This window comes from Lissotriton helveticus, chromosome 10, assembly GCF_964261635.1.
Source record: "Lissotriton helveticus chromosome 10, aLisHel1.1, whole genome shotgun sequence".
In the NCBI taxonomy this organism is placed as follows: domain Eukaryota; kingdom Metazoa; phylum Chordata; class Amphibia; order Caudata; family Salamandridae; genus Lissotriton; species Lissotriton helveticus.
In genome coordinates, this window is record NC_136071.1 from 853,334,275 (window position 1) to 853,361,512 (window position 27,238).

The 27,238-nt window shown below is 50.2% G+C and overlaps 1 protein-coding gene across 1 annotated transcript in view; it reads right to left on the minus strand.

Annotated features, from left to right (window-relative positions):
• The window catches only part of SKAP2 (src kinase associated phosphoprotein 2), a 501,186-nt gene extending 474,454 nt beyond the window's left edge, over positions 1 to 26,732 (minus strand). Inside the window, exon 1 of the mRNA XM_078663472.1 lies at positions 26,507 to 26,732. Within this exon, the coding sequence (XP_078519598.1) occupies positions 26,507 to 26,549 (43 nt within the window). The 5' untranslated portion in view covers positions 26,550 to 26,732. The remainder of the gene's footprint in view (positions 1 to 26,506) is intronic.
• Positions 26,733 to 27,238: the final 506 nt, after the last annotated feature.

Below are 27,238 nucleotides of genomic sequence, written 5' to 3' on the forward strand. Positions count from 1 at the left end.
TTGCAACAAATAAATGAATAAAAATATTGCCTCTGAAATCCGCATCAAGTTACAAATGGTGTCTTGTATACTAAGCAAGATGTACTAATTTGTGGAAAAAAGCTATATTGTATACATATTGGTTTATACAAGCCACGGTATAGATTTATGTAAGTTAAAATGGTTCGATTGATTGATAATCAGCGGAAAAACTTCTGGATGGGCATGTTCCACTCTTTATAACAAGGAAGGAAAGCTGCCGTCTAGGAGTGTGTCAGGAGGATGACAAAGCCGCCCGTCGAGGTTTCATGGCGAGAACCGGCATTGTGTCTATCTGACTGTCAGGCCCTCGAAGATTCTCGCAATCTCCGGCCAACTCGTCACTTGAGCACATAACAGCAAGTGTGATAACCTTTGAAGAGCTGTTATCTCTGCTGAGGGGCTGTGATCGGCCCGTGTTCCAGGAGGCAGAATCCTGCTGCAGATTCAGGATAGACATGAAGGCTCGAGAAGGGCTTCCCTGCTCAGCACAGAATAACACGCAGACTAAAACGTGATCATGTTTTCCATGTCTACAAAATATCATTTTGTATTGTAATTGCATTTATATAGCGCTCACTTGCCCTGAACGGGTGTTGACGCGCTTATGTTTTTCAGTGAGTTACAACACAACGTGCTAGAATAGGGAGAGACTGGGGAGAAGGGGGGCAACAGTACCGTCGAGCTGGGGTTAGCAGAGTGGGGCCCTACTCTGGGGCCCATTGATTCCAGGGGCCCTAAAAGGCCCCAACCCAAACTTCTTTTTTCAATTTGTTTTTTATTTAGATTGTTTTGGTGCCATGGCCTTCCATATGCAGAATGTATGAACATTTTTCACACTGCAGGAGGTAGAGAATGTGATTTAGTAAGGGACACACCACTGAATGATAGGGCATATCCCAATGCATGAAAACAGCAACACATGCCAGAAGCAGGCGTTTATGCCACAACACCGAGCAAATGCTATGTGGTGGAACTTGGCTGCTGGACTAACATCCACGCATAGGCACCCCTAGACATGAATAGTGGTCAATTACTGACACTGAGAATTAAAACGTGTATGGGATTGGGTCCACGGATCTGGTAGAGGTCAAGGGACAAGTCGAAGCCGCCATTCCAAACTCAGAGGTAGATTTGAGGAAAACCACCATGTGAGGTGCTAAGTGGTAGTCCTTGATTGTTGAAGGACGTCAGTGGGCTCCGCACCCAGTAGCTTTGTGAGCAGCTTTGGACCTTGGTCTGCAGGTCAATCGGCTTAGGAACTTATATCTGATGCTACATTAACGTCATCTTCAAGACCATATCAGACCTCCATGCCCCTAGTTTCATTGCTGTTCCACTTTGCAGATTGTGGCCAAGCCCCCTTGTCTTTGAAAACCATCCTAAATTTCTCTGAGTAACGAGAATGGAAGTGAAGTAAAAACAATGTAGTGATAGGATAAATTATACCAAGAGATGTGGAATGTGGCATTAGGGGCTCCTCAAAAGATGTAATGTCCATAAAGGGAAAATCTTTTAGCCGGTAGGAGCGGATTTGGTATGTATACTCGGGGTGCACAGATTTCAAGGTTTTGTTGATGTTCTCGGAAGACTAAGTAGCTGGTCTGGGTGCTATCTTGGAAGTGGAGATGAGAGACCCACACCAACTAACGTCTCCCGTCCTCCCATAGACTCTTTCTTTTAGACTCAACATTTCCTTCCGGAGGTACACCCTATACTTTGCCTGCCAATGTTGTTTTGCCTTTAGCACATACAGAACTAGCCAAGATGAACTTAGAGTATAACAAAGATATATTGTGACATGCTGAAAGTCTTTGAGACTGGGATTTCAGGGATTTGGTTACACATACAGAGATAGCTAATGGGGAAAGCCTAGCTAAGGTAAAAGTAGTCTTTGATGGGAAATACCCCAGAGAGTGACACCAAGGGTCATACTTTCCAACGGGGGCGTGGCTTGGGCGCCGACTCTGATGGCGGCGTGAGCCCGGAGCTCCTTCCAGGATCCCGTAATTATCCTGAAAATCCCTGCACCGGAGCTGGTGCAACGGCCGGAGAGTTCGCCCCCCGCACCCGACACCCAGAGGAGAACGTGGCGGGAAAGGCGGAGGTCCGGCGGCGACGGGGAAAGCCTGCGCGGAGCTCCTGCGGGGTCGCGATCCAGCGCCTAAGATGGCGGCGGCGGCCCCGAGGCTGAGGTGACGGAGGTCGGCGAAACTGCCTGACAGTGGTGTGGGAGAGGCGGCTGCCGGCGGACGCCCAGCGGGACGGCGACCTGCCAGCACAAGAGGGGCCGGCGACATCCGCGCTGAGGGGAGCGCTCGCCGGGTCGGCGGCGGGAGGGCTGGTGGCCCTTCCCCCACTGCTGTGCAGATCTAAGAAGCGGGCTGCCCTTAGAGGTCGGGGCCATAGCTGGCGATTGCAGAGAGGAGGAGGGGGCGGTCATCCCAGAGGCTGCCGGGTGCCGGCACGCTGCAGTGGACCCCTGTGCAGTGGTGGAGCAGCTGCTTGGAGGGAGACCCAGGGCTCCGGGCTGCGCCCGACCTTCGGCGGGGACTAGGAGGTGGCAGGAGGAGCTGCGTGCACGCAGTGGGGCGGCTCTCCATAGGGATCAGCTGCACGCCCAGAGAGGACGACGGAGGCCGTTGTCTCAGGACGCTGGGGGCTATCACGGGGCATGACCCGGAGGGCTGCGTTGAGGGGTCAGCATCTCTCATCACCTCATACGGCGACTACTGGGCCGGCCCCTCCCACCCCCAACACCACCAAACACAGCGCTCCTCGGTGCTTCTGGAGAGCAAGGGGTTAAACCGCCGCAGGAGCCTGGACTTTCAGTAGCAGAGCGCCGGTGCTTCTAGCTGAGAAGCAGCACTTTCAATCGCAGAGTATCTGCACTTTTAATAGCAGAGTACTGACACTTCCAACAGAGTACCTGCACTTCCAGCAAAGAACCAGCACCTTCGATATCTGCACTTTTAATAGCCGAGTATTGGCACTGCTAACAGAGTACCTGCACGTTCGATAGCAGGGTACCTGCACTTTTAATAGTAGAGTGCTGGCACCTCTAACAGAGTGCCTGCACTTCCTGCAGAGAACCAACGCATTCCATAGCAGGGTATCTGCACATTCGATAGCAGAGTACTGGAACTTCTTATAGTGTACCTGCACGTTCGATAGCAGGGTACCTGCACTTTTAATGCCGCTCGAGAGCGACTTGCTGCCTGAGAACCCTGCCAGCACGCTACTGGTGTAGCAGACGGAGATCCCTTCCTTGCTCTGGACCCTGGGGCAGATTGTTTGCTGTTTCTGACGTTCTGGCCGCAGAGGAGGTGAGAGGCGCCGCGAGCGGGACTGCGAGGACCAGCATTCCTCTAAACATCACCAGCTGGTTCCTCTTCCCGCCCGTGCCGCGCCCCCTGCCTGGGTGTACTTAAGGGCCCCTGGCTACGCGCATCGCGGGACGCGCGCGGGGCGAAGAGCGGGCAAAGAGCGGGCCGTTTTAGGCCGGCAGAGACCGGACCGGCCCCCCCACTGACGTCGTGCCTCTTCCAAGTATCCCTTCGCAGCACTACTCAGCGGTCCGTGTGTTCCTTTTGCCATGTCTACTAGAACATCCAGGAGCAAGGCTCATCTACAGTGTTCTAGCACTCTGGAAAAATTCTTTCCTAAGGCCAGTGCTGTGGCCAATAAAGCCCAAACAGTCCCAGATACCCTTCTTGAGGTGAGCACAGACAATGTGCTAGCAGGCTCCTTGGATTCCCCTTAACTGATATCAGCACCCCACTACCCCTCGAAGCTACCCACTTGTCTCTCTTGGACAGCATTGACCAGACTATCGAGTCGGTCCTTCAACAACTCAGGACCCCGTCAAACCTCCAGAGGGACAGTGAGTCTCTGCGTCTATCTGGGGTGGTGGAGCCTTCCCACAATGTGATCTGTGCGGAAACATCTGAGTCGCTGGAGGGGGTCCAAGCTGTAGCATTAGTAGAACCTGCAAGCAGCAGAGGGGACCATCCTCCGAAAAGGAAAAGGTCAAGGGAGTTAAGAGGGGCAAAAAGGGCCAAAGTGGACACAACCAACCAATCATTGGATGACAGTACGGATATCTCGGCCTCCCCTGGGGTCCTTTCTCCGGCTTCGGGGTCCGACCAATCTGGCTTGACAGCAGCCACAGTTCCACCAGTGTGCTCTGGGCCATTCATATTTGGTGGGACCCCTCCTAACATTGTAGATACCCTAATCAGTTCATTCACGGACATTCTTAAGAACCTATTGAATCCTTTGTCTGTCAAACTGGACTCCATAGAAGCCAGACTCATGGTACTAGAAATTTCACACAATAGAAGTAGCCCTAGTCCGGGGTTGGGTCCAAAAGTACAGACGGTTCCCCGGGAATCAGTGGGAAATAGACTTCCTACTGTTGGTATAAGCACACAGGTCCAGTCGGGGTTACAACACAGTATCACAGGTAGCTCGGTCCCTCTAATGCCCTCTTTACATATGCCCAGGCCTCCTGTACCAGCTCCAAGAAGATCCAAGCAACACGCTCCACCCCAACCAACGGGTGAGGGGAGTGCTGCCAACGGACAGATTGGCCGACCCACTAACCCTAACACCAGGTGCAGGGCGATCAATCTGCCTCCTGAGGCAGTGCCATACACAGCAATTATGGTGGGAGTCCCTGAGCTCACTGGTGACACCAGAGAGCCACAGGACTCACTTCGGAATAAGGTAATTAGCTGGCTTAACATCAACAGGCCCCTCCCTTCTAATATTAAGGGTGATGTACTGATGGTCAGAAGGATCCCTTGGATTGGAGTTTCCCCCAAGAACAGGGCGGGGGACTGCATCATAATCAGCTTCAAAAGTCCATTAGTTGCCTCATACATTTGCAACTGGTTGGTAAGGCCTGACAAGTCCAACATCGAATTAGTGTCCCTCTCACACTTCTACCCAAATGCTTGTAATCCAGTTGTGGGGAGGGATCAGTGTTGGACTAGAGTGGGCTATGCAGTAGATGGCTCACGTTACAGGCCAAAGCATAACACACTCCCCGTCCATGGCAATTTCACCCTTCAGAACAGATTTTCTTGCCTGGACCAAGTAGATTGACCACAAATGGGAGACACATTACAGCAATCAGAAAAATCTCCCCTTGTGGTTCCAGTCAGGGAGGAAGTCACATCTGGTCACGCAACTGATAAAAGGATTCAGGTCACTGATATAGGGGGAGGGACCCCCCCGGGAAGCATCTTGGGTCAAGTAGAAATACCATCGAGCACACTAACTGCCTTTACTACGCAACCAGTGGAGCTCGCTGTACTATCCGTCCCGCCCACCAGAACTGGCCTGTGTGACTCTGGCAATCTTACAGTCGTTATACCGTCCGTCTCAAATGGGGTAGACTTGCAACCACAAGGCCTAGGGCTGAGAATTCTCTCCTGGAATGTGGCAGGCATTACAAGCAAGGCAGGCACACCGGAGTGGGATCTCCTGGTAAATGATGGTGATATCCTCCTTTTCCAGGAGACGTGGGCAAGGGAACCACAGACTAGGAGGGGGTTTGACATCTTTGAAATCCCAGCAAAATGGATTGGGAGGGGGAGACCCTCGGGGGGTCTGGCAATCTGGGTGGCGAGCCACATTGGGTGTCAGGCGGAAAGTATGGTCACACACTCGCTGGACATCCAGTGTGTGCTGCTCAGATGGCCCGGTAGAATAACATGGGCCATTGTCAACGTCTATTCACGCCCAGTTGCTGTGGGCAAAGAATCCCCCACCCTAGATGAGCTGTCCTCCTTTCTAGGTCAATTGCCAGGTGATTTCAAACTAGTGATGGGAGGGGACTTTAACTGCCATTTTGAACCCCTGGAAGGCCTAATGGAGGGTGCTTTCACTGCTGAGGATGACCATTGGGGAGTTCCACCCTCCTCCTCACCTCACCCCAAAGCGTGGTCCCCGCTGGCTGTACAACTTACGTCCCTCACCTTGAATTTTGCACTGAGGGCGTGCAATGGACGCACCCCCTCTGACACCCCCTCGCAGTGCACATTCAACAAAAAGGGCCACGAGTCAAGGTTGGACTACATATTAATAGACATTTCCCTGTGGTCTAAAGTCCAAGATTTTAGAGTCCTTCCGAGGACAGACAGCGACCACAATTCTCTGTTATTGGAGATCCAGCACCCAGCCCCGGTAGCAGGGTTGCCAACTACTGACCTTGGAGCTGACCAGGGGGCTATACTCCTCACTACAAATAGGCGTCGGGTGAAATGGGGGAAGTTGATTGATAAAGAAGGTGCCATAAACAAGTTATATGGCCTAGCACTCCCAAGGTTCCAGGAGGTGGACGCTCTTATAAATCAACCAAGACCCCTTGATTTTAATGAGAGATTATCGGGCATTCATCAGGTCCTGGTGAGGGACCTTGCAGAGGTCTTCAATCCAGTGGTACAGTCAACAAGGAAGAAGACACGTACCCCATCTTGGTACACTTCTGCCTGCAGGAAAATTAAAACTGAGCTAATTTCCGCTATAAAAGAGGGTAGCGGCAAGGCGAGGGTAGTAGCTCTCAGGAGGGAGTATAAGTCAGCACTGGCTAATGCTAGGGCAGAATGGGATTGGAACCACTGGCATGATCTGATTGAAGCCCTTAAAACCAAAGACTCTAAAAAATTCTGGGCCCTGGTAAATAACGGAACGGGGGATCTCATATCTGCAGTGGAACCCAACATCGCCCCCTCTGTTTGGGAGGCCCACTTCGGAGCACTCTACCAAGAAACCATTTTATGGCCCGAAGGGTCGGCGGTGGAGTCCCCCTGTCCCCAGGACATGGCCCTGGAATTTACCCTAGGCGAGGTGGTGATAGCACTGGAGCACTTAGCGCTGGGGAAGGCACCAGGGCTGGACAAGCTACCCGGGGATCTTTTTAGGCACCACCCTGATATCTGGGGCCCGTACCTTCTTATCCTTTTTAACGCCATACTAGGAGGTATGGCGGTCCCATCCTCTTGGTTAGGGGCTGAGATAGTGCCGATATACAAGAAAGGGTCTCCCCTGAGCCCGGCCAACTACAGGCCAATTAGCCTAATAGATGTCCCCCAAAAGCTATTTGCGCGCCTTATCCTGAACCACCTATTAGAATGGGTAGAGGACAATGACATCATGAGCCCCCTGCAGGCTGGCTTCAGGAAAAACACGTCGACCATGGACCAGATCTTCCGCCTCGTCCTCCTCTACTGGAAGACGGTGAGGATCGAGGGGGGTAGACTGTACATCGTCTTCGTGGACCTGAGGTCAGCCTTTGACCTAGTTCCGCGCAGGAAGGTATGGGAGGTGTTGGAAAAGCTAGGAGTTCCCCCCCAGCTACTTAACATCATAGCCAGGCTGCATCAGAACAACTATGCGCAGGTCAGGTGTGGGAGAGACGGCAATCTTTCATCCAGGTTCCCTGTCCGTCGGGGGGTGAGGCAGGGTTGTGTCCTGGCACCGACCCTGTTTTGCTTATTCATCAACAATGTCATTTCACATCTGGAAAACGTCAAGGACAACGACGCCCCACATCTGGCAGGCAGGAGGGTTCCGGCAATTATGTTTGCTGATGATACCCTCCTGCTTTCCAAATCCCCTATGGGGATTCAGAGGATCCTGGATGGGTTTGGTCTTTTCTGTCGCCAGCACGGTCTGGAGGTGAACACAGAAAAGACCAAGTACATGATCTTTAATCCACCAACTAAAACTAGGCCCAATCCCACCCTAGGTACTGTTAGCCTTGAGAGGGTCTCTACCTTCATATATTTGGGGGTAACATTGGAGGAAAACCTATCTTGGGACCGCCAGATAGCACGATCAAGGGCTAAACTGTCCCAATTGTCAGGCGCAATCCTGAAGGTGGCTAACACTTCCTCTTTCAAGCCCATAAGTCCGGCTCTTGAAACCTACAGGACCCAGGCCAAGGCAGCGGCCATGTACGGCAGTGTGTTATGGGGGCACAAAGCTGGAAAGGACCTCCCAATAGTTGAAAATGGTTTTTTAAGGCGCTTACTAGCTCTCCCACAAGCTACGCCACTCCAGCCTCTGAGAATGGACATGGGTCTTCCTCCTATTGCAGAGGAGCTTGTGTCAAAGCCAGTGAAGTTCTGGCACAGGCTCTGGTCCACAAATGAACTTCACCACTACAGGGAGGATCTCACCCATGTCATGAGCTTGAACTGCAGGGGCAAATTCCCCTGGCTCACCTTTGTGAAAAATCAACTGTTTGCCATGAACCTCCGAGAGCTATGGGAGGACCCAGTGTGTGGTTGTCAAGCGATCTCCCGCAGAGCCCTGTCCCAAATCTACAAAGACAGGTCCCTCGCACATATGATGGATGCTCAAAACAGTGGCACCTTAACCAAACGATTCTTGGAATCCAAAAATTCTTATGTCTTTGAACCTTTTATGGATTTTATTTTCCCCATCCTGGCGAGGAAATTATTTGTCCAATGGAGGCTTGGTACACTTCCCATCAACTCATTCACCTCCAAGTGGACCAACGGGGGTGGTAAAACATGTCCCTGCTGCAACATCCACGAGGAGGATGACCTTCACATCTTGTTTGTGTGCCCTGCATATCAAAGGCCCAGAAATTATTGGATAGCGCCGCTTTGTAAGAACCTAGGGTTCAGAGAGTATGCGCAGGCATACAGAATCATGAAAACCAGTACCTTGGGCCACATTGTGTTCGCTGTATCCAAATTTCTAATGGCAATGTGGCTTATCAGAAAGAAAAAAGCCCCCTGAACTTTTTAATGTCATTATAAACTTTTCCTCGCTGTTGAGTGAGCATTTTTACTATGTATTTTAAAATCTATTTTAATGCATGTCTGTATTATATTGTGTCTTTTATGGTCTATATGGCCGAAATAAAGAATTTTTGGATTGGATTGGACATACAGAACTAGCCAAGATGAACTTGGAGTATAACAAAGATATATTGTGACATGCTGAAAGTCTTTGAGACTGGGATTTCAGGGATTTGGTTACACGTACAGAGATAGCTAATGGGGAAAGCCTAGCTAAGGTAAAAGTAGTCTTTGATGGGAAATACCCCAGAGAGTGACACCAAGGGTCATACTTTCCAACGGGGGCGTGGCTTGGGTGCCGACTCTGATGGCGGCGTGAGCCCGGAGCTCCTTCCAGGATCCCGTAATTATCCTGAAAATCCCTGCACCGGAGCTGGTGCAACGGCCGGAGAGTTCGCCCCCCGCACCCGACACCCAGAGGAGAACGTGGCGGGAAAGGCGGAGGTCCGGCGGCGACGGGGAAAGCCTGCGCGGAGCTCCTGCGGGGTCGCGATCCAGCGCCTAAGATGGCGGCGGCGGCCCCGAGGCTGAGGTGACGGAGGTCGGCGAAGCTGCCTGACAGTGGTGTGGGAGAGGCGGCTGCTGGCGGACGCCCAGCGGGACGGCGACCTGCCAGCACAAGAGGGGCCGGCGACATCCGCGCTGAGGGGAGCGCTCGCCGGGTCGGCGGCGGGAGGGCTGGTGGCCCTTCCCCCACTGCTGTGCAGATCAAAGAAGCGGGCTGCCCTTAGAGGTCGGGGCCATAGCTGGTGATTGCAGAGAGGAGGAGGGGGCGGTCATCCCAGAGGCTGCCGGGTGCCGGCGCGCTGCAGTGGACCCCTGTGCAGTGGTGGAGCAGCTGCTTGGAGGGAGACCCAGGGCTCCGGGCTGCGCCCGACCTTCGGCGGGGACTAGGAGGTGGCAGGAGGAGCTGCGTGCACGCAGTGGGGCGGCTCTCCATAGGGATCAGCTGCACGCCCAGAGAGGACGACGGAGGCCGTTGTCTCAGGACGCTGGGGGCTATCACGGGGCCTGACCCGGAGGGCTGCGTTGAGGGGTCCGCGGAGGTGGCGAGCTCGAGGGCCCGCTCCTTTTCCCCACTTTTGAGCCTCCGACGTGGGCCGACAACGAGATACCGAGTGGCGGAGAGCCGCCCGCTACCACACGGGCGCAGTGGGATACAGTGCTACAGTATAGCTGGGACCTGCAGGAGGCGAGGGGCTCTGCTGCTCCTGGGGACACACATGGACACTGCTCCTTCTTTGTCATCGGTGGTGCTTCCTTGAGCAGGACGTCCCTCGGTGGGGTGCAGCGCGCCTGCTCCAGACACAGGAGCGGTGCCAACATAGGGCGATAGTCCGGCCAGCGGATTGGGGGCTGCAGCGGTACAGTTCACCCTCCAGTGCTGTGTCGAACGTTTGGGGGCTCTCTCAGATGGCGGACGTGGATGGCAATATGGCGGCTGGAAGGAGCCAGGGCGCGACAGCTGGGCCGGGCGGGGTTGACGCCCGACAAGAATGCCCGGATACCTCGGCGTAGGAACGTAGGCTGAATGCTCACCTGGATGGCATATTGGAGGCGATTTCGGCGACCAAAGAGTCACTGCACCAGGACATAGGGAGGGTGGCTACGGGGCTGGGGCTCCTGAGGGCGGATCACGCCAAACTGTCTGACAGGGTGAAAGACAATGAGTCGCTTCTTCAGGAGCTTAAACCTGCGGTGGTCACCGCGGAACATAAACTTTCTGATGTCCTGGCCCGACTGGCGACGCTGGAGAAAAGAGCGGAGGATTCCGAAGGTCGCAACCGCCGGAACACCGTTAGGGTGGTGGGCCTGCCGGAAAAAATTGAAGGGGAGGATGCTGTGCGGTACATGGAGGACTGGTTCAGATCCACGGTTGCTCCTGAAGGCTTGTCCCCGTTCTTTTCCGTTGAGAGGGCGCATAGGGTCCCATCTCGTCCGCCCATGCAGGGCCGTCCCCCCCGACCAATGGTAGCCAGGCTTCTGCATTTCAGGGACAGGGACCTGTTGATACAGAGGGCGAGATCGGCGGGACCTTTCCAGGTGGACAATAGCCGAGTGACTATTTTCCCGGATTACACCCAGGAAGTTCAGCGGAATAGAGCGACCTTCCTTGCGGTCAAGAAAGAGCTTAGAGAGGAGGGTATTCAATATTCGTTGCTCTTTCCGGCCCGGCTGAGAGTGATACTGGATGGACAGACTCACTTTTTCCACACCCCTGATGAGGCCTGGTCATGGCTAGAAAGGTATAGGATGGGGACTGACCGCCAACACAAGGATGGGAAGGAGAAGAAGAGGCCGACGCAGATCCGTAAGTCTCAGAGGATCCGCAAACGCGACAGGCTAAAGCAGGCGATGAAGGAGGAAGCGCTGGCAGCGGAACGAAGAGGAGCGTTGGCTGCCACGGCGACGATCACGGGCTCGCTGCTCAGGGAGTTGGAGGAGGACTCGGAATCGGAAAGCGGAGGCCACAAATCGGGTGGAGAACTTTCCGAGGCGGACAGCTCTGTGGGACCGTCGGTCACGCCGCAAACGGCGGATGGGCTGTTTAATGTGTAAATGTGGGGGTGCGCTGGAGGCTCTACAGTGGTGAACATTTATCCAGTTGGCCAGCGTTTAGCAGGTACTCTGTTGTAATTTTCACATGGGATCTTGGGCGTGGGGTATGGGTTGACCTGCGGCGGGTTGGTGTTGAGTTACCCCCCTATTGCCCTTACGGCTCCTGTGGCGGCTGCCACAGGTTAGTGAACTGTGTGTATTGTTGTGGGTTTGGATGGAGGCTGAAGCGCCGTTGTTAGGTCCTGTCCTGGGGAGTGGGGTTGGGGTAGTTTTTTGGGATGTTGGGGGGGGTGGGTGTGGCTGCAATGATGTGATGGGTTGGTTGATGCAGGCGGAGGGGAGGAGAGACAGCAGCGATGGGGTCATTACCTGATGTGAAGTGCTTAACATGGAATGTTCGGGGTCTCAGAACAATGTCTAAGAGATACAAGGTGCATGCTTATTTAGTGAGGCGGGGTGTTCAAATTGCCATGTTACAGGAAACTCACTTAACCAAACTTGAATGTGATGCATTGCAGAAAAGGTGGCGGGGCCAAGTGTTTGGAACCTCTTATTCGGCGTTTGCGAGGGGGGTGCTGATATGGGTCAGGGCGGGGGTCCCATTCCAGGTCACGGATCGGGTGGTGGATCCCGGTGGTCGATATGTAGCAGTGAGAGGGAGGCTGCATGGTTCTGAGGTGGTGTTATGTAGTGTTTATGCCCCTAATGTTGACCAGGCCCGTTATTTTGATGTCCTATCGGGCTCCTTAGCCCAATATCTGACGTGTCCCACTATCCTGGGGGGGGACTTTAACTCTATCACAGATATAGTGTGGGATAGGTCCCACCCGCCGCTAGCGGAATCCCCGGTGCGTAAGCTGTCGGAACGTAGAAGAGACTGGCAGGACAGGTGGGGATTGCTGGATGTGTGGAGGAGGCAGCATCCTACCGATAGGGATTATTCCTTTCATTCGGCGCTGCACGATCTACATGTCAGAATTGATTCTATATTGTGTGACGCCCATATGGCGACCATGGTGACCCATACTGAGTATCTTGCTAGGACCATCTCGGACCATAACCCTTTGTTGGTGGCGATCAGATGGCAGAGGGCAAGATCTGAGATCCCTACCTGGAGGTTACGGCCGGACACTTTAGAGGACCAGGTGTTTGGAGAAACGATTAGCCAGGGCTTAACGCTGTATTTTGATGAGAATGAGGGCTCGACTGCAACGAGATCGCTGGAATGGGATGCAATGAAGGTGGTGGTGCGAGGTGTGTGCATGGGCAGCTTCTCGAATGTACGGACGTCCGTTCTGGCGGATTTGGGGAAAGCGGAATGTGTGTTGAGAGACATTGAGAGGGTTAGGCCGGAACGACCGGATTTGCAGGAACGACTGCTGGAAGCGAAGGAAGTGGTGGCAAGGGAGACGGAAAGGTTGAGATGTTATGATTATAAGCTATACCTCATAAAGGTCCATGCGGAGCGGGACAAGGTGGGCACGTTGTTGGCCAAGATTGCTGACCCAGTGCCGAGGAGTGGCCCGATTCTGTGCATCAGAACCGAAACGGGGGAGGTGGTCCATTCGCCAGAGGCCGTTTTACAGCGTTTTCAGCGGTATTACACGGGCCTGTATGATACTCGGTTGGAGGCGGGTCCCTCGGATATCAGTGCTTATTTACACGAAATACAGCTCCCAGTGCTAGACGAGGAGCCGGCGAAGGATCTGGGGGGTCCGATTACTCTACTGGAAATCCGTGGGGCTCTTAAACAGATGGCCAGGAACAAGACACCGGGGGTTGATGGGCTGCCTGTTGAGTTTTATGCAAAATACGCGGATCTACTGGCGCCCAGATTGTTGGCGGTGTACTCAGAGGCGATGACACTGGGGCGCCTCCCCGTTTCCATGAGAGAGGCGCTGGTAATCCCGCTTCTGAAACCGGGTAAGGATGCACTGGAGGTGACGTCCTACAGGCCACTGTCCATGCTGACGGTAGACTACAAAATCTTGAGTCGTATATTGGCTACCCGACTGCTCCCGCATATGACCATGTTGGTGCACGGTGACCAGGCGGGGTTTATCCCTACTAGGAACACAGCCATTAACACGCGCAGGCTGATCGGTGTACTGCAGGATGCCTCGGGCTCGGACGGCGCGTCGGCTGTTCTGTCGGTGGATATCGAGAAAGCCTTTGACAGCCTTGAGTGGTGTTACCTGGATGCGGTGCTGGAGAGGTTCGGACTCGGTGAGGGGTTTGTGAGCTGGACGAAGATACTATATTCGTCGGCCACGGCCAGGGTGCGAGTGGGGCCGCTTATATCATCAGCTTACCCGGTGCGTAGAGGAACTAGACAGGGCTGCTCGCTCTCTCCCCTTCTGTTCGCCCTTGCGATGGAACCGCTGGCGGCACAGGCCAGGACGGGGGAATCCTTTCTTGGAATCCGCTGCGGCGAGAGTACTCACCACATTTCATCATATGCCGACGACCTGTTGTTATACTTGGAGGACACGGAGATGGCCTTGCGGGGAGCCATGAGACTGCTCTCTTCCTTTGGTGAATTATCGGGGCTCAAAGTGAATTGGGGTAAGACCTGTGTTTTCCCGCTGAGAGCGGAAGCTCAGCGCCCTACTCTTGCGGCGAACGTGGTATGGGAGGACAGGTGCTTTACGTACCTGGGAGTCCGGATCTACCATGATGCGGAGAGCCTACTGGAGGGGAATGTGGGGCGGTGTATCAGAGGATTGCGCGGCTGTATGTCCTTCTGGGCTACTCTACCTTTGTCGGTGCAGGGGCGGGTGGCACTGTTGAAAATGGTGGCACTCCCTCGACTGTTGTATTATTTCAGGACCTTGCCTATCTGGATCCCGCAGCGGGTTTTTCAGGAGCTGCGATCAATGATTTTTGAGTTCCTATGGGGACAGGGTAGACGCAGGGTGGCGTTGCACACCATGACTCGGCCCAAACTTGCGGGGGGGCTGGCAGTGCCGGATTTTGAATGATACTATCTGGCAGCCCAGCTCCAGATTCTGACGCAGAATGTAGCTAGGGAGTTTAGGGGTCCTGACCGGATCCGGGGGATGGGTATCCAGAGACACGTCCTCTCCTACATTGTTATGCAGCAGCGGTTGGCATTGCGGGGGCTTACCTTAGAGGAAAAAACCCTCCGACTCTGTTGGAATAGGAGCCTGAGGCGGGCGCGAGCGGCGCGGCCGTATGCCCCGGAGATTTCCATTGGGATGCTGACGGCTCTACCGCATGGGGGTGATTGGTCTCCGCTGGCGGTGTGGGAAGAGCTGGGGCTACAGGTGGTGGGAGATCTGTTTGTGGAGGGGGTGTTGGCCCCGTTTGCGGTGCTCCGGGAGCAGTTTGGTCTCCCGGATGGGGATTTTCTCCTGCACGCTGCGGTAACTGCGGCAATACGGAAACACTGGAAGGGGGGACTGATGGAGCCGAGCACGACTATGGCCTGCCAATATGTGGTGATGGCCGCGGGTACAATCAAGGCGGTGACCTGTCTCCACTCACGAATGTTGAACGAAGGGCTGGAACCACTCACGGCGCTGAAAGCTACATGGGAGGACAGTGTGGGCAAGCCTATTCCGGATACTGAGTGGGGCCACATTCTGGCTCGGACATGGAAAGGTAGCAGGAATGCCAGGTTCCAACAAATACATTTCTTCCTTTTGCATAGAGCATATCTGACCCCGGGAAAACTCCACCGGCACTTTAAGGTGCGAGACGCGGCATGCCCGAGATGCCTGGCCGGTGAGGTTGAACTGGACCACATGATGTGGGGTTGCCCAAAGTTGGGTACGTATTGGCCTGAGGTGGGCGCCCTTCTGAATGCGGTTACGGATAGGGAAGTGGACTTTGACATGGCGGCTTGCCTCCTGCTGTGGTTTCCCCACACGGCAAAAACGAAAGTCACGAGCAAGTTCATTGATTTGGGGCTCATGTTAGCGCAGAGGGAGATCACCTGGCGTTGGAAAACCAAGGAAGGCCCGGCTGTGGGACGATGGACGAATGAGTTGTTGAAGTGGTCGAGGTGCGAGAGTGTATTGAGACTGCGGCAGGCCACGAAACTGGGGAAAGAGAAGGGCTTAGAGGCGGCTAGAGCTTGGGAAACGATTGTGCAGGCTTTGAGTGACCGCTTAACGGTAGATACAGAGGAAAGACTCTCGGAGGCTGAGTTCCAGGGAACTGGTAGCACGAACGTTTGATCAGTATTGACGACGCACTGTTATATCCAACGCATATCATCGCCACCCACACCAGCAGCAGTTAGAGGGGGGGAGTGATAGAGGAGTGCGTAGACTGCCCTGTTAGAGCATAGAAGTAGATGGTGCAGAGTATCCACCGGGCGGGTTGGCCTGTGGCAGTAGGAGCGGGTTGGGCTCTGTGGATCTACTGCGCTGGGATGATGTTAGAGTGATGGGTACGACCCCTCTAGGGGGCATTTGGGGGGGGGGAGTTGTTGTTGAGGGTACAGAAAATGCGGAACCAGGATTGTGTTGTTGACCTACCGTCCCTATGTGCCAGGCGGGGAGATTTCTCTTGCACACTGACTTAACGCCGCCTTGCCTCCGGGATGTGGGCTGATGGGCTGTGTACTACTGAAGTTCAATGTGGTGTCTTGTATGGGGACGGGGCTGATGGTTGATACTCTCGATGTTTTGTCTGTAATTCTGCAATAAAAACATACTTTCAAAAAAAAAAAAAAAAAAAAGGTCATACTTTCCAACCAACGACATCCATGTACGAGCTGAACCTTTGACTTCTTCACACTCTGACTTCAAAAGCGGCTAAATGAAATCAGACTTTGTGGAATGGAATGAGAGAACAAGCATTGTCAAAGCCAACAGGTCTCGCCCATGCAAGAGCTGTTGGCTTTTCCAATCTGTTTTAGCCATGTTGTAACCAGCGTGGCTGCTGATCAGCATGGCTAAAAGTTAGTGCATAAAGGAGAGTGGTGTGGAGTGTCTTAAAGAGGAGTGTTGTGGAATACAGTGAAGTGGCCTGGAGTGGAGTGGCATAGAGTGGCGTAGAGTAGAGTTGAGGGTTGTAGAGTGTCGTAAAGTGGAAGGGTGTAGAGTGGAGTTAGTGTCATAGAGTGGAGTACAGTGTCCTCAAATGGAGTGACATAGAATGTCGTAGAGTAGAATGGCATAGAGTGGAGTGACATAGAGGGTTTGTGTAGAGTGTTGTAGAGTGGAATAGAGTGGAGCAGATTGTCATAGAGTGAAGTGGCACGGAGTGGAGTACTGTAGTAGAGTGGAATGACATAGAGTGGAGTAGTGTTGTGGAATTTTGTAGAGTGGAGCAGAGTGTCATAGAATAAAGTAGCATAGAGTGGGGTAGTGGAGTGAAGTAGTGTGTTGTAGAACAGAGTGGAGTAAAGTGGCATGAAGTGGCGTAGAAGGAGTTGGGCAGAGCATCGTTGAGTGGAGTAGTTACAGAGTGGCGCAGATTGGAGTAGAGTGTTGTGAAGTGACATAAAATGGAATAGAGTGTCAGAGTGGAGTAGAGTTTAATGGGGTAGACCACCGTAGAGTGAAGTATTGTGGAGTGGAGTGTCGTAGAGAGGAGTGGCCTAGAGTGAAGTGGCGAAAAGTTCAGAATAGACTGGCGTAGAATGCAGTGGCATAGAGTGCATTCGTTTTGAGTAATGTGGTGTAGAGCGCATTGTCGTAGAGTACAGTGATGTAGAGTGGTGTAGAGTGGAGAGCCACAGTGCAGAGTACAGTGGCACAGAGTGGAGTGGCTCAGGGTGGATTAGAGTGGGGTAGAGTGCAGTAGCGTAGAGTAGATTATCTCAGAGTAGAGTGAAGTGGCATAGATTGGAGTGGTGCAGGGTAGAGTGCAGAGGTCTAGAGTTGCATAGAGTGGAGTAAAGTGCAGTAGTGCTGAGTAGATTGGATTGATGTAGAGTGCAGTGGCATAGAGTGGAGTGATGAAGAGAAGAGTGGCATAGGGTGCGTTGGGTTAGAGTGCAGTAGAGTGGCGTAGAGTTTAGTGGTGCAGAGTAGAGTGGCATAGAGTTCAGTGGCGGAGAATGCAATCTTGAGTGTTGCAGAGTGCAGTATAGTTGGTGTAGAGTGCATTGACTTTGAGTAAAGTGGTGTAAAGTGCATTGGCAGAGATTACAGTGGTTTTGAATAGAATGGTGCAAAGTAGAAAAGAGTGGAGCAGCGCAGATAGCAGTGGGATAGATTGCAGTGACACAGAGTAACTTAGAGTGCAGTGCCATAGAGTGCAGTGCCATAGAGTAGACTGTTTGAGAGTAGAATGTAGTGGCTTGGAGTGGTGCTGGGTAGAGTGGAGTGATGCCAGGTTGAGTTCAGTGGCAGAGTAGACGCGTAAAGTGTACTGTCATGGTGTGGTACGGAGTAAAGTGCATGGACATAGAGTGGAGTTTCATAAAGTGCAGTGTTGCAGGGTTGAGTGGAGTGATGTAGAGTGCAGTGGCGAAGAGTGCAGTGGTGCAGAGTAGAGTGGGTTGGAGTGCATTGGAATAGAGTAGAATGGTGCAGAGTAGAGAGATGCAGAGTGTAGTGGCATAGTGCATTGGCACAGAGTGCAGTGATGCAGAGTACAGTGGCGTAGTGTTTAGTGGCTGAAAGTGCAGTGTTGCAGAGAAGAGTGTCATACAGTGCAGTGGTGCAGAGGAGAGTTGCATAGAGCGCAGTGGCATAGGGTACAGTTTTGCAGATTAGAGTGGCATAGAGTGGAGTGGCCTAGACTGGAGTGGTATAGAATGCAGTGGTGCATAGTAGAGTAGAGGCATAGAGTGCATTGGTATAGAGTGCAAGGATGCAGAGTACATTGGCTTAGCGTTCAGTGGCTGAGAGTGCAAAGTTGCAAAGAAGAGTATTGTATAGTGAAGCGACGCAGAGGAGAGTGGGGTATAGGGCAGTGGCATAGAGTACAGTGGTGCAGAATAGAAAAGAGTGGCATAGAGTGAGAATCAAATGGTGTAGTGTGGAGTAGAGTGCAGTGGTGAAGAGTAAAGTGGTGTAGAGTGCGTTGTCATGGAGCGCAGTGGCAATGAGTGCAGTAGCTAGAGTAAAGTGCAGTGGCATAGAGTAGAGTGGTGTTGAGTAGAGTCGAAGGGTACAGAGTGGAGTTGTGCAACATAGACTGCAGTGGCGTAAAGTGGAGTGGCACAGAGTAGATTGTTTCAGAGTAGAGAGAAGTGGTGTCAAGTGTATCGGTGCACGGTAGAGTGCAGTGGGTGGAGTAGAGTGGCGTAGAGTGCAGTGGTACAGAGTAGATTAGAGTAGCGTAGGGTGGATTGGCATAGAGTGCATTTGCGTGGAGTGGTACAGAGTAGAGGGAAGTGGCATAGAGTGCAGTGTTGCAGAGTTGAGTGCCATAGAGTGGAGAAGTACAGAGTAGAGTGGACTGGCCTAGACTGGAGTGGTTTAGAGTGTAGTGGTGAAGAGTGCAGTGGTACATAGCAGAGTGGGGTAGAGTGCATTGGCATGGAGTAGAGTGGTGCAGAGTAGAGTAGAGAGACATAGAGTAATGAGGCATAGAGTGGAGTGGTATAGAATAGAGTGCAGTGACGCACTGTGGATTGGGGTAGTGTGGCGTGCCGTGGTGCAGAGTGGAGTAAGATAAAGTGGAGTATGCATTGTGGGGTAGCACTGCCATTACAGACAACACATCTTCGATTGCAATGACCATTACATTTGCACAGACAAAAAGTTTTACTGATAAAACTATTCAGTGCACAAACGATAATGTGTGGAAATGTCATAATCTAGTGCATTCATTTGCTTTGATCATGTTAAAATATGTGTTGCTACCACACTTCATAGTGACCAAAAATGTGCTTTATTAGAGTTTCTCTACTTCTGAAATATGTGTTCTGTTCATTTAAATTTTGTTGAGTGCTAGAGAAAAAAAATAACATCGAACAGTCTTCGTCCAGCACACCCCAAGTAGCCAGCATGATTGTCACATAAATCCCCTCACTTTGAAGTCAGAAAAAGAAAAGTAAACGCCAACCTCCCTCTGAAGACAGAGCCTGACTTTTGACCGTTGTCTTTGTAAACACAGCAAATGTGACAAGATAAGATCAAGATTTAAAGGCCTCTTTACAGAAATCGAGCACTGGTGGAAGGATACCATAAATAGGACTTGGGCCATGAAAGGAACAAACTCAAGCTAGACAGTCTAAAACAAATAAAGTCACCAAATAGAAAGCAAGCAAATGTGAGTTCCAAAACACTAAGTCAATTGTAAACAATGGGCAGAATGCATTACTAGAGAAGCTCTCAGAATGTTCCCAAGATGTCGTTAGAAACCAGACAGCTGCACTGTCTAGTAGGCATCGACCTAAAAACTGGATGAGGAAATGTGTCCTAAGGGCCAAAGCTGCCAACTGTGGAACTGAGAATCCAGGTCTGAGTGTCAATTCCCGGAATCATCTTAACATCCTGTGATTATGGGCAAATCACCTAATTTCCCCGTGCCTTTAAAAATGAATCTGACCTTCTGTAATATAATCTGTTTTTCATGTAAAACGCTCTCATGACTGTGGTCCAAACTCACACTTTATTAAAAAACACAAACTGGAAAAATAAAACATTGAAGACATAGAAATGGTCAGCGCTTCTAATTGAATTTAGAACAGATCTGAAAAATCTTGCGCCTCCTTCTGCAAGAGCGATCTGGCCAAAAGTGCATCTAATCCTCGGCAAGGGCAATGATTCACTGCCCCCCTGGTCCTTGCTTCATTGGTCATGGCGAGTGGCCCATGGGCCCAGCTGGACACCTCTATAGACTTCGTCAAAGCAGATTTGCCTGAGCGTGGATTGCATCACCGCACAATTTCATTTGTGGGGTCTTTCATCTCCTTTGGGGGTGGGCAGATGGGACAAAACTCGAATAGCGTGAAGCGTGATTCAAAGTTAGGTCTCGTAAGGGTCCCTGGGTGGTCAGAGAGGTGTCAGACATTGTGCCTTTCTGCTTAATCCGCTGCTGGACACGCCAAAAACCGTTCCCTCCCTGTATGACCCTCCAAACCTTTTAACCTACTTCTTGCTGGGCGTGCTGAGCTCTCACACCACCACAGCCTGGTTCCTATTGGCCTCATGTTGGACACTCTCGTCACCAAAGCGAGGCACTGCACAAGATTCCAGAGGCACAGGTAAATGTATTGAAACGTTTCTGTAGTTATAGATGTTTGCCCATACATAACACACCTACAACATCTGTCTGTTCAAGTAGTTAATCATGAAAAAAGAAAAATGCTGCAGTTTGTGATTCTTAACTGGGAGTCCCACATAGCCATCTCAATAGAGCTGTATGGCAATTCAGAGCAATTTGGAGCAAGCCTATGAGGATGCATATTTGTGGCCCGTAGTTAAGACAGCAAGTAGTGGCTTGCAGTGTTAACGGAAGAGGACAGACTGGGCTAAATGCCACACAAGAGGAGTTGATGTTTAGGAAGTATTTGTCATCAGCAACAACAGTGATGACATCAACTTTACAAATAGTACAAAAGAAAAAAATAGAACTTGCAAATTTGATGGCAGAGAGTGGAAGCATCAAATAAGGGCCAGCCAGAGGTGAGGGTGGCCTCCATTGGGCTTCTGGACATTGTGTCTGTGTGTCAATCATTTTCAAGTCTTGGATGGCAAGACACAAGGAAGATCATGTCAAGACAGCAGGATCAGGCCAAATAGCTGGTGCAGGGGGACAGAATTACTGGACTTCGTTCATGACAGGGTACATAAAAGCAATATCGCAGGAAAACCATCTGTGATTAGCGACTAAAAGGAAAATACATCTCCTCCATTGGCTACGGCACATGGGGCAGAGTAGAGTGGAAGCCACCCTAGTGCAAAGGTAGATGCAAAAGTAGTTAACCTTGTAAACAAGCATTGGCATTGCCAATAGGTCTCGCTTGTGGGACCTTATAAGTATTTAGTTATGCAGCACAATATCCTTAGTGCAACAACATCAACTGTTGCATGCCTAAACACTTATAAGGTACAAGGTTTAGCCGTGCAACAGCTGATGTTGTTGCACCAAGGATATTGTGCTGCAAAACTAAATACTTATAAGGTCCCACAAGCGAGACCTATTGGCTATGCCAATGCTTGTTTTGTATTTCAATGCAACTAGATCGCTCGCCTTCCTGCCCACGCCTACAAGAGAGCCTTCGAGACCAGCCTCGTAAGAAGGATGGGCAAGTTGTTTACTGCAAGTACTAGCCCCTCCCACGCTGCCTCGGGCGATAAGTCTACCTTGGTTTAACAGAAACCTCGGGCGATGGTTACAGCTTAAGAAAATAGACATACTTGTTTGATGCAAAAATGATAGGCAACGAGTTGCAAATGTAAAACCGGACAGTTGTTTTGATTTTGGGTTAGCCTCAATCCAGCTGCAGCATATAGTCATTGTGGTGTGGGGTTGGAAGAAGGGAGCACGAATGCGGAGGCACACGAACCACGAAAACACTACACAAGGAATGCGGCGGAGTGGAAAGAATGAAACACTTGGGATACGATCGAACAGTTTTAAATGGTACCAACAACACCACCTGCTGCAAACTCTCAAAAGCGAGGAACACAATGGTGTTTCTAATGGTCGTGGGACTGGCGTTACACATGCCAGATATTGAAAAATAGACTGGAATTTTTAAGAAAGGTAAAATAACGCAGTTTTTGTCCTGGAAAGTAAAGCATCTCCTGTTGTATGTGTTCGCATTTATGACACGGGCAGCAAACATTCATGGGACTGAGTAAAAATGTAATCAAAAGCAGCAAGCGGGACGTGTAAATTAAAGTAAACTGCACCCGGGTAAATGATAAACATTCACGGGCGGAAGGTGAAAGCAAAGCCGGATGGGGGCGTGAGAGCTTGGTGGGGGGCGGGCCAGATATTGAAAAATAGACTGGAATTTTTAAGAAAGCTAAAATAACGCAGTTTTTGTCCTGGAAAGTAAAGCGTCTCCTGTTGTATGTGTTCGCATTTATGACACGGGTAGCAAACATTCATGGGACTGAGTAAAAATCTAATAAAAAGCAGTAAGCGGAACGTGTAAATGAAAGTAAACTGCACCCGGCTAAATGATAAACAGTCACAGGCGGAAGGTGAAAGCAAAGGCGGATGGGGGCGTGAGAGCCTGGTGGGGGGCGGGAATGCGAGCGAGGGGAGGAGAATGGAGGGGGAGGCAAGACAGAGGCAAGGAGTGTGGCAAATGGCCGGAGGGAAGCCGGATGGGGGCGGGAGAGGCTACAGGGGAAGTACACGAGGGAGACATGGGGGAAGCTGGTAATTAGGGGAGGAGATGCCGCAGAGCGCACGCTGGGCGAAGCCCTTTGATGTGCTGTGCGGCCGTGAATGCGCGTGCTTGTTTGATCACGTGATTCACGTGAACTTAATGAAAACCGCAGCGCAAGAAGCCCTTGGTTTGACGAGGATTTCGAGCACTTGAATTCTCGCTCCGCTCAGTGCGCTTGCGCGCATTGATAGGTCGCGAGACCTAAAAAGAAATAAAGTTTAGGGTAACTGTATATGATGCCACTATGAGCGATGAAGGTGCTTAACGAGGAGTGGTTTGCAAGACAACTGTAAGCAAGAGAGGAGAGAGAACCTTGTTACTGTGACAGGAAGTAAATGCATGTGGCCAGCACATGTGGACAAAGCGAAATGAGAGTCCATGTAATGGTGGTTAGTGCTAGTCCGAGGTCACTAGAAAAGACAAAGGTGCACCATATAGACTGCAATTAGGAGATTGAATGTTGAGATGGGGATTGGTTACACACGGCCAGAGAGGAAGTAAGGACACTGCAGTCTCCAGTGAGAGGCATCTTTTGAGGGTAGGATGTAGCGCCATGAAGCCCTAGGGCGTACGAGCGCTCAATAAATAAATAAAAAAAGAAAGAAAGAAAGAAAGGATGTACAAAAAGAAAGCAGTAATAAACTAGGGGCCCAAGATTATCATTATCACAACCCCGGAGCTAAGGAATAGTGATTGGAGCTGAAGCTCTTTGTGGGAAAATCTAATGATGGTGGTTGGAGACTGGCTGAGTGTTGAGTGAATGGTGGTGTAGAATGACCAAGCTGACAGAGAACCATTGAAGCTGGATAACTGAATGTAAACATATAAACATGCATGGTGAGACTATTGGGACAGGGAGTACAAGGGTCAAGGTAGACATGAACGTAGGGGAGCTTAAAATAAAGGGTGTGAACAGAAAGAGGAAACAAGCACTTCGACTGAGATGGCAGCAGGGTCAAGTCCTGAAAAGGGGCTGGTTGGGCGGCGGTTATATAATGCACTGACAAATATGATCTAGTGTGGTTTTATGATGGATACAGTAATAAAGTCTTAGGATGAAGGAAATGTGGGAGAGCATGCCCCATCCAGTTTACCGGGGTGACAACCAAGATGGAGGAAAAAATTAGGAGCTGATGAAGTGATGGGAAAGGCTCCCCTGGAGTATAACATTGTGCTTGAGGGCCTACCAAAAAGCAATTAGATAAGAGAAAATGAACATGAGATTTTTCAAATATATTTATGCTAATTCTGTGAGTGATGTATGAAAAAGTGCCTACGGAGGAGGAGAGCTGGCTCGTCAGCCAACAGCACTGATTAAAATCAGGTTTGTCTCCAAAACTTTGAATCGGTGGGAGTGAATTTTAAACACAGGGAGCTCATGTTATCCGCCTGTACTCCAAACAAAGAACAGGGTAAATTCTATGCATACAATGCTGTTAGTGCGGCATACTAAATCTATAATTTTATAGTGGGGTTCAATGCGGTCTTGGCCAAAATCTTTGTTTAATAGATACAGCCTGACAAGACCTCTTAGCTCAAGTAGTGACTGTCAACTCAGAGCACCCACAAGCATGAAGGTCCATGTAGGAGGAAGACAACCAGCCTCTCAGAAAGCTAAGTTCCAGAATTCACTTTTGGAACAACTCAAATTCATTAAGGATGATTAGAACATTGGAATGTTGGGAGCTCCATGGCAGACAATGGAGTGCTCCCTGCTTCTACGGGCCGGTAAAGGCCCGCAGAGCAACATTCCAATGTTCTACAAAGGCTTCTTGAAGCTCGAGGGGATTTATATCCCCTCGAGCTTCGAGAACCCTTTGTTTAATTTGTTAGAACATTCTGCCCTCTAGTGGCAGAATGTTCTAATAGCCTTATAGCCCTTCGTAGCAGGGCTATACCGGCTATTAAAGTCCCGCTGTTTTGTTAAAGTCCCTCGCCTTCGGCTCGGGCCTTTAACTATTCAGCGGGCCTTTAATAGCCGGTATAGTCCGCTACGGCGGGCTATAAGGCTATATTAGCATCCTTTGTGGAATTCTGAAATTGACTGAGCCAAGAAGCATGCTTAGCATTTTGAGCTACTGTTAATGTTTTTTTGAGTTCAATGAGTGTGAATGTGGGGTGTAGAGCAGACGAGACGGATGGACGTTTTTATTGTCCGTTGGATGAGATGGACAGTAGACGTTAATAGCTTTCAGCTTTTTGGGGTCCGCCCGTCAGTCTGGTCAGCAATTCTGAACCCTATTCCCCTACCAGTGGAACAGGCCTGAAACTTGGGAGTCATTATTGACACTAAAATCAATGTTTCCGATCATGTGAACAAACTTACTTCCTCTACGTTTAATACCCTCAGAATCAATAAAAAAGTCATGCCGTTCATACCTGATAATCTGCAAAAAACATTAGTTACTTCCCTAATCATGTCCAAGATCGATTACTGCAAAAGCTTGCTGTTGACTACTCATAAGTACAATATCAATAAACTCCAGGTTCTACAAAACACTGCGGCCAGAATTTTGTTGAAAATTGCCAAATTTTGCTCAGTATCAAATGAGCTAAAAGATTTACACTGGCTCACCATCAAACAAAGAATTACCTTTAAGGCATTATGTTTAATATAAGGCAGTCCATGGTCTCGATCCGGATTTCTAGAAGCAGAGTTTTAAACAATATTTCCCGGCCAGAAATCTTCGGTCAGCAAAGGCACAATTACTAGTAGTGCCTAGATTCAAACAAGCACAATGGGGAGGCAAAAGCATTGTGCATGAAGCCTCCAGAACACGGAACCTGCTTCCTGTTGGTATAAAAACAGCACCTAGCCTCCTTGCTTTTAGGAAAGCGGTAAAAACCTGGTTATTCAGGCCTTAATACATCTTTTACCCTCTCCTGATACTTGCATCAATTCTGTTATAGCGCTTAGAAGCCTCAGGGTAGTAATGCGCTTTATAAATTTAAATAACATAATGTAACAGAACACATGTTGTGAGGCGTTTAGAACTGTCCATCGTCCTTTTCAATAATATGTGTTCTTGGCTGTTGCTGGCTCATAATTGTAGAGAAGGAAGTTTCCAGCAGTCAACACACTCTACTGATGACATAAACTACTACCAACACCAGGAACTGTTGGCAAGATGAAGCCATTCTATGTAACTGGTGCCTACTTGCAGTTATGTAGCCCTACCATGGCTTGGCACAACCATTGACTTATGGTTCCTAATTGAATAGAATTATATACAAACACATGATTAGATTTGGCATTTAATCGAAAATTTTCAACCTGGAATTCATATCTAAAAGATAAGGAAAAGGCTAGACGTTTTCAGTGTATTAACACTGGCTTACAGAAAACATTGCAGGTTCGCCAGTGAACTGGGAATTGCTGGAGGTGGAAGAAAGGACAACAACGTACTCCAGCCGGCTAGAAAGATCACAGTTCAGAAATATTAAGCAACTACTGTATGTCAAAGCTTTGCCTTAAAGGTTTAACAAACCTTGGTAAACAGTCAACAGTTGGCAAGAAGCAGCAAATAGTTCACAAAAAGCCGTCGCACATTTGAGATCGACGACATTTTGTATGTAAATTGAAAATGAGGAAACTCTATTCTACTTCCTTATTATTTTCAATTCTAAATTGAGTTTTGCGAATAAATTGCTTCGCTCAAATATCGTCCACCCTGCGTCTGTAAAGTAACAGCAGGTACATACATACTTTCCTGCAGAACGCTGGAAAGTTAAACTCGGAAAAGGCCTTTCCGTCTGACTGGTTAAATGGCAAGTGTCCGCCCTCTGTCCCTTTTCCCTACAGTTACTTTACCTGCCAGCAGGTTCTTCACATCCTCCGGGATCGCGGGGTGCATGGTGTCGCTGTTAATTTACCGGCGTAGCGTCCTTGAACCCGGAAAGCTGTAAGGAGACTCGTTCAAAAGCCAGCCACATATACCACTTAAAAAATTGTACAAGGAAGAGCGATAGCGAAAAGGAAATGTCACAACACAGAAATAACCGAGCCTTGTGTTTTTTTCTTTCAGTTTGAGGAAGTAGCAGGTTAACAAATGCTAAGCCCACACTCCTCCCCACTTCCCGGTGTTTATTGCACCACATTCTTGTGTTTCTCTTTCCGCCGTGCTCGCTGCAAACACGTGCTTTGCGCACGTTTATTCTTTTCACAGTATTCCCTTGTGTTTCTTTTTTTCCTATTAATCAACTTTCACAACTAAAGAAGAGGAGAGGGCGTACTTTATGCAGCCTATGAGCTTTCATGTTTCATATGCACGCATTTCGAATAACGAACTGGCAGAGTTAGTGAATCTGTGATTGGTCAATTCTAGAATCGATCATTTTCTGTCAGACAATCCCTTCGGCCATGCTAGTGCTACCGAAGCTTCTCTTTTTCCTAGGCTTCCAGTCATAAACACGGTAAATCAAACAAAGCAACACAGTCACCGCAAATGCCTTGAAAGGAAACATTGTCCTCACGTGTGTATACTAACTCTGCTGGCATCAATCCCATCTCTAGTCACACTAAACCATAACAAGGGCTAACCAA